Raw genomic sequence first — 14,240 nt, forward strand, 5'->3', positions numbered from 1 at the left:
ATTAAAACAAACTCAAGTAATCGGACGCAAAATAGTTCACCTAAAAAGATTACACGTATTGCGGCCAAAATATATTAGTACACAGGTGATTTTTTTAATAGACACATTAGAGACAATAATGTCGTCTATTTATATTAATTGTCGCCATATTCACTCAATCCTGGTGCCATGTGTAGGCGATAATCGTAATTTAAGCTCGCTGTGGGACGGTATTATGCAGGTATTAGTACTCATCAGAGACCAGTCCACAGACACCGCTGAGTTTCGCTGCACGCGATGTGTCAGTTGACTACGGCGCGGTTCACGTTCTGGATAAGTTAACCTCAGAGTACGATTATCAAACTACTAGAATGCGTCTGGCAAAATCGCCGAGTGCCGAATTCAATCTCGGAGCTGGTTTTGAAAACGAATTCTCCCGATTTCTTGTTCAGTGGAACGGAAGTCGGGATCATCGACTAAAGAACGAAATCTGATACAGATGTCTCGTGTCCGGCTTTAGGTTGTCGCGCCATGGATACGCAATCATTTCCGGCTGTTGCTTGTCCTGTTGAATTGAGCTATTACTTGTTACCGCCGGAGATAATTGCTTTCAAGTTTGGTGATTGGTATATTTTTCGCAAATCGTTAAATTGTTGTAATTGTTAAAATGTTTTTTGTGTGCAAATACACATCTATCAAATGATCTCACAGAATAAGACATTAAAATGAATTTATTTCGCAACGAAAGATTGTTAGCATACGAGATAATTGCGTTCAAGTTTGATCATCGGTTTATTCTTTTTCGCAAATCGTTAAACTGTTGTAACTGAGAAGACGATGTTTTTGCGAATACTAGTAGATGTATATAAACCAAAATGCAAACAACTCGTCTATCAAACCATCTCAGGAAATAAAACGTTAAAAATGTATTTATTTTGCAACGAAAGCTTGATCCGCAGCGGGAGGGACCAAGAGATGAAACAAAATTGGATTTTTTTTTTTTATTAGGACAAGAAGATTGAGTTAGAAAGGAGATTACTAATTAAAATACATTTAATTTACAGAAACAATCTTCTCTATATTTCGATATTTTGTTGTTGTTTGCCGCGTCATTTATATATTTCGCGCAGGCTCTTCGTGAAAAAGGCAACCAGAATCATTAGTATGAAAACTGGAGACATTCTGCAAAACATTGGAACACCTTGAAGTTACTGAAGAAGTCTCCACGGTTGGTTATCGCTATTCTGACTGAAAATTCAGGAACCTCACATTCCACTTTTAGTACTACTTCGTCGACTAGGTCACATAAAGTACACGCCAGTGCATTTTGGGTAATGTTCCGCGTGCTTCTCTTCTTGCTGCGTGTCTGGCACGACGTGACGTCACTGTATCCGGTTTATTATATGCAATATATAAAATGTGAACGTAACACCTGTGTCACGCGAAAACAATCCTAACATACCAATCAACTGACTAGGCGTGAACTGTCGCACTTTCAGTATTGGATCCATCGTGCACTCTCAGTATACAAAGCTTCGTGTCGAGTTTTGCCTTAAAGGGCGGCAGTCGTCGCACCGCGTCCTGTTCGATATGGGACTCAAAGCGACGTATACAACGCGTGTAAAATACATTGTTTATTTACATGAAATTCGAACACGCGCCGCGCGATGACCACCGCGCTTTAAAATTTAACTACAATTCGCCACGTCTGGTAACCGGACTAGACCATACAACCTATACATGCACACACACACACGTGTATATATTTGATTATAGTTTCTTCTCCCGTCCACACACTAACATATTAGCGGGTACACATTTTTTGTAAATGCACGAATTTTGAAAAAGCTAAACTCATATATATATATATTATTATGAACTGTGATTTTGACGGTTTATTGTGGCCAATATCTCATTTATCTGAACATCCACGGGACAAGAAGGCTGGAGTGCCGACATAGAGTGTGTATTAAATGTATTTTCAGTTTGTTTTTATTCAGCGTGTTTACAAGAGTTCAAATAGATAATAGTTGTAGAGAGGAAAATATTGTTATTCTGTGTAAATAAACAAATGAAAAATATTAAATACATAAATGAAACTGGCTTTTCGCCGATACAGGGAAAATATGCAAATTATTATTACAAAGAGTTCCTCAGTCAAACCACAACTATAAGTTCACACGAGATATCGTCGTTTTTAATGCTTTATATCTTCCATAATAAATAGAAACATCCTGACAACTGGCGAGTTCATCAAACAATCACATGAAAAAGCAGTAAACAATGTTTTTTTTTTCTACATGACGCGTGCCACTAGCTGACAGGTTGTACACGATTTCATTTGCGCTGGGCTATTTAATTTTAAGACTATCAGGTTGGGGTTTCAACTCAAACTCAGGCTGATTAATCATTTGCGACTTTGGCCTTGATTTGGGACAATGGGAATTTGGGTAACACATGTCCATTTCCAGGTCCAAGCTGATTATATTAAAAAAATGACAAATAACATATTGTGGGAATAATGTGCGTATTAAAGAGTGATTGGACATTGAAATGTACAAGTAAACTAATAAAACGGAGATTTTACGGTTGATTATAAAGAGATACGTAGATACTAGAACACTAAAATGTAGACAAAACAACCTAAATGCGATATTTGGTACCATCCTGTGAGTTTCACAGTTGTTGGTTGAATCGTGAGAGAGCTGCTATTATTATTATTATTATTATTATTATTATAGCATTTTCATCAATTTGGTCAGGCTGTAGATTATTGGTTTTATACATTTAATTTGTTTGATATTACGTCACCCATCATCAAATCACTGTAGTGGAAATTAGTGCAGAACCGGCGACATTACTCAGTGCTGATGCCTGGAGATAAGGATCTCAATTCGAAATTGGTTTACTGTGATCTTGTTAGTTAAACTCGCTGATATAACGGTGTGTTCTTCATTTATAGGGCGAATTTCGTCACCGGGTCGCCTGTCCGGTCAACATTGTCGAAATTAATATACAACGGTTAATAAATCCCAATTAATTTAAAAGTAATGAAACACGCACGTAAATGATATGTATCCAATTCGGTACATTTATCGTGAATATCACGAAAAATGAGGTTGTATATTTCTGAAGAACGTTCGCCTGTTCTATAATCTGATGGAAAATGTTTCGCCAATAATGCAAAATCTAATCCTGATGACAGGCAGTATCTTATCGTTGAAAATCGGAAAACACTTGTCATTCAAATTGTATAGATTAAGTTATCTCGCTTCGTTTGGCCATGTTTAAATTTAAGGCGAGTTCAGCTTTGATTTCCATAATTCCCTTAGTGCCCTGAGTTTTGATTTCGCGTTAACCCGCCGAATAAACACCCACATGGGAGATAGAGAAATTGACCGTGTGAAAAGTTTGCTACCCCGTAAGCGTTTGGGGAGTTGTTTAACAAATTTAGCGTATGTTTATATATAGGGGAAGAGATCTCCGACGTGTTTCGTTGATACGGATATCGATACGTATTCTCCTCGACCTTCGGGGTCACAAGGTTTGCGTCACCCCTGCCCCTGATTCCCAATTTCCTTTATTTCCTTCCAAATAGAGGTATTTCCGTTTAATTTAGTTTGATCACCGTGCGACAGGGGTAGACAATTTCAACACGAAGATATGTAATTGTTTACGCGTGGATTAGAACTGTAGTGGATTTTTTACAAAAAAAACAACAACACGCAGTCGTCGGGCACCGGTCGGATGTACTGTAATATCGATTAAACCAACCAGCTGACGTGCACACGAATATTAAAAGTACAGAGCAGTATAAGCTCTATTTGATTGTACATTTGATAGAGTATGCCATGTTATGGCAAGGGGAAGGCGCGATACGAAATCGTCGTCTCTTCGATAGTTATTGCCCGATTAAAGGAGGGAATACAGGAGTTAGTTGGTGTAACATCTTGTCCGAAACAATGCTCGGCATAGCAGCCTCCCTGTTACAAGCTGTTCGTTACTGCAAAGAACGCTTTGTAACAAGAAAGAAAATAATTGTTTGACACAAAGTGGATATCATGTAGTGTATTAATTCCCGTTCGATTCAGTCGCCTTTACTTCTCACTACAATATATGAACATCTCGATGACAGCTTGTGTGGCTTCCATGTTGGTTTCTAACAGCTTTCCGTGTCCGTCGAGGGCAATTTGAAATGCGGCTCGCGCCTTTCTTTCTGTGCTTCATTCGTTGCTTCGCTTCATCATCATAAAGCTCGACAAAATAAGCCATTTCTCGCCTCATTTCAATGCTCTTGCGACTACACTCAAATAATCAGAATAGGTAAAATGTTCGCGTATGGAACCATGAATGGGAATCCCAAAAGCCCTTATTGGTACTCAATTGATGTTGATTACCGTATATAAAATGGCTGTTTACATGTATGCGTCAAGAAGCAATGGCAATTCTATTAAGTGAAGCCTATCTCCATTGTAAACCCGTTCGGTGCTGCACGCATCTGGCAACCGTGACAAGGACCGTAATCACGATATATTTGATACTTCGTTATGAGGTTTAGCCGGGAAAATGTTTAGACAGGTTATATCTGGTGATAACCAAATGTACACGCACACTACCCCGACCCCCGCGCCGCGCACACCCGCGAACAATTCCCATGGCAACATAGAACTGAGCCCAACATTGGAAACATGTAGAGAAAATTGTATAACACAGAACAACAAGTAGATGTTAGTAAACTATCGTATTGAAGACCGCACCACTCGTTAGCGGCATGCGATTGTAGAAAAGAGTGAGTAAAAAGCGAAGTCCGATGCGTTGTCGAAATCATGATGGAATTAAATTTTATGTGTTCGCCCGGGCTCCATGTATCGGTGTCATTACTTTTTCTCGGTAATGGTGTTATTCCATAGAAAAATAATACATTCATTCACAACAAAAACATCACTTATTTTTATTAGGCGCGAAGTATTTCTACATATTACATACAGTACACACGAAGTTGTAGCCATGAGCATGCGCACAAACTTCACCTGAGTTGGCGCGGTCGTCTCGATGTCAGTCAGTTATACTCGGGTTTGACTCGTACGTAAATCGTTACGTTGAAAGACCAATACTTTGAGTCAGGATCTTCCATAGAAGTTTTGGTCTCGTTTTGCTAAATCAAAGGGGAGGAGAAAATGAATGGATTCGTACCATTCCATGGTGTTAGGCAACGAGTTAATTACTGGCCCTAATCTTTTGGCATTAGTGACTGGCAGCAGTGAAAGGAAGGGTCCCGGTAACTTCCAATTCACTCCTCCCCCCTATAATATGAACAGCTTTACATGGGCCTGATTAACGTTTTAGCCTATTGTTATCACCATGCACACTGTTTTAGAATTTTTTTGTGTGTTTGGAGGAGTAATTATTTCGCTGATGAAGTTAAGCTGGGGCAATCGATGTAGGGGGAATAAGCATCTCCTGGCACGGCCAGTGGAGAAATCGCTATTTTCCCGGGAAACCGACACAGTGAAAGCGCGGCGTTTCGGGTGCAGCGCCGCTGGGACGCGGAAGAAATAAAGTCATAATAGAAAGTGGAAGCCTAGTGACACCTGTGAGATTGGGCAGATAAGGACCGATTAGATATCGAGTTGACCACTGGCAAAACATATTGTTTAGTCTATACCACTTAATACTCTCCTTTCTAAACAATCGTGTTGACTTGAGTTCACTCATTGGCTTATTACCATATAAAAGAGTTCTGTCGTGGTTCACAATACATAGATACAAACAAACCACCATCCCTTCTATTTACATGCACTCCTCCTTTTACAAAGATTCAAAACGATTTTTTTCTATACAAAAGTAATTTGCATGCATTTCCCTTAGATGCGCAAGCATGTGTGCGTAGGCGATGATGCGAACAGTGAAATCGATGCTGCCTGGCGATTCGTGATCAGTTCACAAAGTTTGTCGGAGCGAAGAACACTCAGTCTGCCGAGCGACTGGTCATTTTTCAGCTGAAGGCGGGCTGTCTATAGATTTGACTGGTCGGATAAATTGACTGATTAATGTCGGTGTGGTGAGTCCACGAACTAATTGCTACGGAGACCAGTTTTACGATGGGCGCACTAGCACAGGCTTTGTAATTGGTTGTAAGGCGAACCAATCAGGGCGTAATAGGAGTTTTATAGTACTCTGCATTACTGAGCTATAAGGGTAATCTGATGTCTTCCCTTATTGACAGTTACACATCATTGGAACCAATCAGAATACCATTAGAACAGCGCCAACACGCGTATTTTACCCAAATAGTCCAGCTAATTAAGTGAGATCAAGTACCGACGACATCAGAAAGTGGAATCCTCGACGTATTGGTGGTTTCGGGACCGTGTACTGGAGTGTGCTCGTTGGAGTTAGCCATCCTTTTGAAGTTGTAGAGTGCGTGGAGAACCCATTGCCGTTTCACTTCTAAGTTGTGTAGCAGGACATTACAACGTTATATATGGCCACCATACCGTGCAGGAGAGATACATCTACAAAAAGTATGTTTCAGCCGAAACCTAGCTGCTTCAGCATCGAATCCCTGGTCGGGAAGGACTTTTCAAGTGAAAACAGCCCAATTCCTTCATCGATAGCATCTACAATCAAACCCCTCGGTTCGTGCGGAACCGCCGCTTCGTGTCTCAGTGCAGCGGCGGCCGCAGTCACGCCGAGCATGAGTTCCCCCTACCTCAGTACGTTACATTCAATGAAAAGCCTTTACAGCGACCCGGCGTTTCACCCTGAAGCTCACGGCCTGTCGCTACCACCACCATTTGGTCTCGGACACTCACCGTCACATCATATTTCTCACCATTCGTTGCCACCCATTTTTAACCACCACAGGGAATCTCTGGGATTTTATCCATGGTTTTTGTCCAGGTCGAGATTTCTCGGACCCCGTTTTCCTGGTAAGTTTTTTTTTTATTATTTTTTCAAAACTTTTTTGCTGTCATCGCTAACAATCATTCGCCATCCCAGTGTTTAGTTTGTGGCATGTTTGAGTGCGAACTATCAAAATGCTCGAATCAGACGAAACATTAACGATTGTGTTAAATTATGCAGCTCGCTTCAATCGTTAAACTTATATCACCACCAATTGCGTGTTCCCGTATGTCTCCTCATTCTAATTTGGTGACAACTACGACTCACGATGATTTCAATATTAAACGTGGCATGGTTTTAAGAAACACGGGTTGATTCAATAACAGTTTTGTATATTTACTGTTTTCAAGTGCGACAATAGCGAAAAGTTTGCACACACCCTAGAACATGTTTACCGTGAACCAATATCACGCGAGTTGAACACAATGCGTCTACTAAAGAGTTAGGGCCCCGGACAGCAACAATCAAAACAGTCAGCAACATAACGTCAATCGTGATGTGGGAAGTCAGTTGGAAAATAAGGGGAAGAATATACTTGGAAGTTTCCGGGGAAACCTGGAGAGGGATTTCTACCACATTTATTTCATTTGAAAAGCGATCCAACGAACCTTGATATTATTGAAACTAATAAAGCGGTAGAGGTATCCATAGACGGGACCAAAGAATGAAAAAAAACACTGATATGTTTTATAGACAGTTCGCAAGGGTCCCAGATTTCACGCTGAGTGTTTCTACGTTTCTTATCTTATTAGCGTAAATTTACTCGACAAATTGAAACATTCATCCAGAAATAATAAAACGATTAATACCTGCTGAAAGTCGTTTCAACATGTCTCCAAACACAAAGGGAAATTCGGCAAAGACGTTTATAAGTAATTACGGTTGTTTACGGGGTTGTTGTTTTCCCCGTGTTTCGGTGGTTATCACCTTTCTTGGGAAACCATAAACACCCGGGTGTTAATAGATCTCCTTTCTCGTTTTTTTTTTCTTTTTTGTAAAACCAAATTAAAACTGGTACTAATTTAAAAATAACCTTAAGTTCATCAAATTGACAAAGAAGGTTTGGTTGTATCCGATCGCTCTTTGAATGTCGTTTCTATACTGGAAATCCAAGCTACTGATGGAGGTGGTGGATTGTGTTTACTTTATGGATTGTTGCTTTGGAAGTAATGACGGCATTAATCAAGAGCAAAATACCGAGTCACTGACAGTATTTATAATTAAGGCGATATTTATGTTCCATGTGCCGGGGTAAATGCACAAATAGCATAAATACCAGTCAAATAATGTTTACCTGAAATACTAACCCGCGTTCGTGGGTAGTCGTACAAATAAAAGTTATGAAATGTGAATTAATATCTGTATAATATATAATTAATGTTTGTGTCACTCACGTTGCATGTTCCCGGTGAGAAAGGGTTCAATCATCGGTAAGCATACACCCCTTCTAAACGGAGTAATGTTTTCAATATCGAGTCATTAACACGATGTTCTGGGTTGCATCTTTCTGTAGGTGGCGATCCCATGCATGGAGGTCTAATGCTGCAAAACCCGTTCAGGAAACCCAAGAGGATACGGACGGCATTCTCCCCGTCCCAACTGCTTCGGTTGGAGCATGCCTTTGAGAAGAACCACTATGTCGTGGGTGCAGAGAGAAAACAACTTGCCTCCAGTCTAAATCTGACAGAAACACAGGTAGGTTTGATAGAATTAACAACTTTTCCTCAGATCATTGACAGCCCTTGACTTAATTTTCTAAAGTTCTGACCACACTGAAAGGTATCTATGACACGAAGCGGTCCATAGTCTTACACTGCATAATTGCACTACCTCGCAATTACTTTATTAACAGCGTGGCAGTTATAACTTAATAGTTTACACCTAGTACATACTTGTTAATTTGTCCGCTGACGAGAAGCAACACCGATCTAAAAACAGCGAGTAAATAGTGAGCATGTAGTTTCAAGTACGACCTCAGGACCGCTCCCCATCGACTACAAACTATGATGGACAAGCCGCACATGTGAATTCGAGCAGCGGTGCGGCGTCAAATGCTAAAACGCTAACACACCCGTCAAATGCCATCCAGCTCTCAACGCGCCATTAAGTAATAAGATAGACTCAAAAATCGCCTTAGGCGAAAAAATACAGAGCCTAAAACTCACTGTCATTTGTCCCAACTCATAACCGCGCGGTAACTTTTACGATATCGCTCGTTAAGTGGAAGATCATTCAGTGTAAGCATTGTATACATGGATTCCATACACTCAAGTCGATCTCTAGCCAGCGATTTTAATTGTTAACAACTATTCAAATCGGAAACATATACAGCCTTATAAAGTAGCAATTTTTGTTCGAGGGTCGTTGTTAAGATCGGATTTTCACCGTGTTGTACATAAGCAATATATCTGTCGATTAACATTGGGACCGGTCTCAGTGGTGGCTGTTATATGAGCGTGTTCCGCGTACCAGACTCTGTTTCAGCTTTAGAGCCGCCGCTGACTTTCGATCGCGAATGCTTCGGTTAGACATTGCATTTCCTAAAACGATTATAGGCGGTTGTGTTTCTCGCCGCTATATTTTGGCAATATCTATACGACACATAGCACACGACGTCCGAAAATGTCGGTGTGAATATAAAACATCGAAATGTGCCGTTTTAAGAGATTTTAATATGCGTAAAAATGCTTTCGTTTTCACTAGCGGACAATTGACAGACCCTCACTTTTTTGATGATTTTTTTATGACCTGTTAAAACCAAGTTTATATTATTATTAGACTAGTGGCTTCGCGATGAGTGAGATGGTCTATATACTGAAGTATTCGAGCTCTGCGTGTCATTTGTGGCCACCATCGTGTCGATTCTGTGTTCCACGTGCAAGCACATACAATGCGTGAAAGGGGAAACTCACTTTATTCGAATTCATTGATTCGAGTCGGTGCAAACATCAGCCAAGCTCTACGCCGTTGACGCTATTTTCATACCCCCAAATAAACTTTAAATCAGTGAAATAACTGATAGTTAGATAATGACATGCTGGGGATCGTTTTTCAAATCACAAAATTATATTTATGAGTGAAATCGAACTCGGCATTCTCGCCACGCCCTGATTGATCACGCCCTGATCTTTCCTGATCTTACAACAACTTGACCAGCAAAATATATACGAGACGATTTCCTAATTGAATAAATAAATAGAACAAATATCTTGTAAACTGTAGGACGACACAATGTCCCCCCAACCACTTTACATCGCAACCAAAACTCGAAAACTAGTTTAAGACTTTGTGACCAAGACGTGATAATAAAGTGTATGTCAAAATGTATTCATGGGGCAATTCACAGAAAAGCCGGACACAGGAGAACGCTTTGCCTAACTGCTGAATTAGCAATGATTCTAGATTCTGTTTTTATTTTCACAGTTAACCGTGAATTTGTCCGAACTTCCGTCACGCACAGGTTTAGTTAGTCCGATTTGGTTGGTCTGAAGGTTTGTTTAACTGAAGAACAAGCCTGACTTAAGACTGCTCGTTCTTTTGACAGCTAGCCAAGTTGATTTACGGTGTCCATTTTCCGCTAATTCATATGAAAACAGCCGCGACCGAGATAGACCGGGTCAACGGATCGACCACACAACCAGCGATCCCACCGAGGCCACATGGACCCGATTCAATAAAATAAGCCACCCGTTTCTAAGGTTACTGAAATTTTGTCGGCATTGAGTGAAAATTACTAGCCCCAAAGTAAAGCACAAAAATCCTTCAAAAATTAATGATGAATACTTCTCACGTTTCACGAGTGTAAACCACAGAAAATATCATCATCCCCTACAAATAGGATGACGTGCGCACGGTAAACAATGAATAAATACCGCGTAGATTTATATTTTTATAATACTGAGATGTGATTACTTTTAATTAATAACATTCAACGCTGGGGCAGGTTGCGGGACGGGTCGTTTATTGCATTTTCGATAATCGTGTTGGCAAACCTTGAGTTCTTGATGAGGCCGTGCCGGCCACTCGTTGCTTCGGCTTTTTGAGATCCGTTTAATTTTATGGTCAATTTCATATTAAACAACACAGGGTGTTTCCATCTATCGGGTGATAGTAGCCGATTTGTTGTTTGAAATTTACACAAATTTTCCGTTATCTTATTGCGTGTGCTTTTGTCAGCGCCAGCACGCTATTGTGCATCGTACTGTGTTTCGGATTATTTTACTGGGACCCAGATGTCCCCCGATTATAGGATATACCCAGACACAATTATTTAATAACAAGAAATGTCCGAGTTATTGAAATGTGTGATATTAATTTTTATCGAGACAATCATTTAATGAACCTGTTTACTTTCCTATTTACCATCGGTAAGCCCATTGGTAGTCAGGGTTTAATTGGCAACCCGCAGCTAAAGTAAACGGCCTTTGTGGTCGCTAGAAATTTCGAAAAAAAAATCTTCGATTGAAATTTCAATATTCACAATATTTGAAAGCTTGTAAATTAAATTCTGTACAGTTTAACAATTCTGCCAATGCTGCTTACCATCGGTATTTTTCGGCGTATTACCGGATGTTTAGTTGCAAAATACCATAGCCACCCAGCGTGCAATCACACGGGTGGGAATGTTGACAGTGAACACCGAATTTGTTATTTTCCATTCGCAAACTTTTTTTCATTACTTTACTGGTGAGTCAAATACAAACAATTGCGTTCTAATAATTCATTATATGTAGTTCCATGGTATATAACATTCGGACGCGTCATATGTGATCTTTTGATCCGATTACTATCCAGAACCACACACCGATTCAAATGCGCCGTTTTATCGTTATTGTTTATTATTTATTTTACTTCTTCAATTTTCTAAAAACAACAGACTGATTTTGAAGGGGTGTTCATATAAATAATGCAATACACAACGAGCTAATGTAATTCGTGTTTTTTCACCCCCTCAAATAATGACAAAATTGAAATGGAAATTCCTACTGTTTTAACAAAATCCGTCAAATACCAATGTGTAAGTTGTACGCCGTGGGTGTTAATTGTGATTGAAAAACAAGCTCAGGCGATTTAACCAAATAAATTTCTTTGTAATATTGAGCTTATGAAAAACTGTATTTAATTATGAAATCACACGAACAACTTCTGTTGGTCATGTTATCATACATTTAATCTGCGCGACCATTTATTTTATATTTAGCTGTTGATTATTGTTATCATGTCTGGTACTGGTTTTAAATGCACATACACACAACTACATTTCACGTACACTTAGGTATAAACGACCATGCAAGTGTGAAAGTTTGTGAGATTATTATTTGAAGTTTTTTTAATGATTGATGCCCAATGCCATCATATTTTAGACACCAATAAATCAGTTGTCACTAATTACCATGTTTCACTGGAATTTATGATGCCAATTTAAAAGCGATCTTAGGTGCGACCTCTCAGTTCTCAGTTGGAATGTAAACCCCGGGACCATTACCATTTCAACTAATTTTGGGTGAAATTGTCTGTTGATTGTTGGTCAAGTGGTTACATTTTACGTTAAAAAACACATTTTATTTATCTAATTTCTTATTTTTCATTTAAGGTGAAAGTGTGGTTCCAAAACAGAAGGACGAAGTATAAGAGAGTTAAGGCGGAAGAAGATATAAAAGTTGACGACGATGACGACGAGGACGATGACCAGAAATCGAAATCATCACATCACGTTGATAAGTGGCGAAAGGAGACGCATCAGATAGATGATGATGACGAGGAATTGTTAATGTCGGAGCAAATGTCGCCGTCGATGGGCGTTATTGTTGAGTCCGGGGACAGTTCTGACGAAGATGACGCCCGTGAACACGCCATCATGATGTCGGAACGGTCGTAGTTTTTTTTCGAACACTTAGAAGAAACTTAACGTTCAACTCATGAAAAAAAAAAACAGATACCAAAGTCACAAATTCGTATCGGTTCTGAAAATGAGCCTTGTACAAAAAGAGACTGGCGTTCTGCTATAATCTGACAATGTGTTACCGCCGCCGAACTCTTCATTAACCCAAAATACACTACCAGAATACACGACGTACACCGACGAACCGTGAATCAACTGTGATGCAAATATACATTATGTGTTAATAACAGAGAAACTATTAATTCATTACCCAGGGTAGAAAAAAGCAAATCCGGCGGAGGAAAACTTCTGAATAACGCGGCCAATTATAAGTAATGAGGTGTAGTGAAATAAGCCATTTCTATTTCACTCAATCGATTTTCGATGAGAGGTAGAAATTAAACAATCACGTAGTATGGCTATAAAGTATACAATATGCATGGCGCACATTTAATGTAAGCGTTATTGTTATAATTGTCAACACCGATTGCAATGAACACAGTCATTATGCTTTCCATTTCCTCAATTAAGACAAGTGCGACGAGCAGGTCTGATTTTCTCTAGACGTTTTAAAGGCGGGTACATAAGCCTGATTTAGTGTGTTATGGATTTTACGTCCATATACCCCGTCGCATGTTTGCAGATATTTTTTGGTCCCCGTTGCCAAGATATTTTAGTTTTTGAAGTAGGTGACTGTTACATGCATTTTTTTTTAAACTTGTTGCAGACGAGGGTGCAAGAACGCACGCACGCATACATTAAACACTTACATTTGAACACAAGAGATACATTATGTAAATATCGATCATGCGCAATAACCGTGCATTCTAAGTGGCATACATACATTAAACATGATACATTTTCAGTGTTAATTTCTCCTCCTCAGAAGGTGCAGACGTCTTTTTTTGTAATGTCGTTTATATGTGATTTAGACCTACTCAGTAGGGATCAACGCCATATTTGTTTTTAAAAAATAAATGCGGGGTTTCCATGTAAGAGGTATTGTTGATAGAATGCAGCTTTAAGCAATGGATTGCACCAACTTTGCTATATTTATTTTGTTATTTGGAATATAACTGGGGTAGCTGGAAACTGAATGGCGACAGACTGCCATACCATATACATTAAGTCCAGCATTGTCTTATACAGATTTATGTTGTAATTCGTTATATAGCTGCTCTGTTCTTTGTTTATATTGTTATTGTTACTTCATGAATTATTAAAATAAAGCTTTGTATATATTATGATAAATATCACACATATTTCTTGGTTTTATTACGTAACTGGTTTGAAATTATCAACTGTTATTATCAACATATGATCAAATTAAGATCGGTAGATTTCCAACCCAATTCAATGTGGCGAAGACAAGATAAATGAATACGGACATCGCCGTTTGTTTAGGGTAGGGTGGGTGTGGGCAAAGTACTACTCATGTGGGGAACACCCCTGGGTCTCGAATACGTTTAATCCC

The 14,240-nt window shown here is 39.4% G+C and overlaps 1 protein-coding gene across 1 annotated transcript; it reads left to right on the forward strand.

The window, feature by feature from the left end:
• The first annotated feature begins 6,677 nt into the window (after positions 1–6,677).
• Positions 6,678–12,932, forward strand: emx (empty spiracles homeobox). The gene is given in 3 exon segments (NM_001164889.1): positions 6,678–6,911; positions 8,399–8,580; positions 12,479–12,932. Coding segments are annotated over 3 exon segments (669 nt in total). The 5' UTR covers positions 6,678–6,709; the 3' UTR covers positions 12,764–12,932.
• The last annotated feature ends 1,308 nt before the right edge of the window (positions 12,933–14,240 follow it).

The sequence above is a fragment of the Saccoglossus kowalevskii genome, chromosome 10 (genome assembly GCF_978046115.1).
Source record: "Saccoglossus kowalevskii chromosome 10, keSacKowa6.1, whole genome shotgun sequence".
NCBI classification, from domain to species: Eukaryota; Metazoa; Hemichordata; class Enteropneusta; family Harrimaniidae; genus Saccoglossus; species Saccoglossus kowalevskii.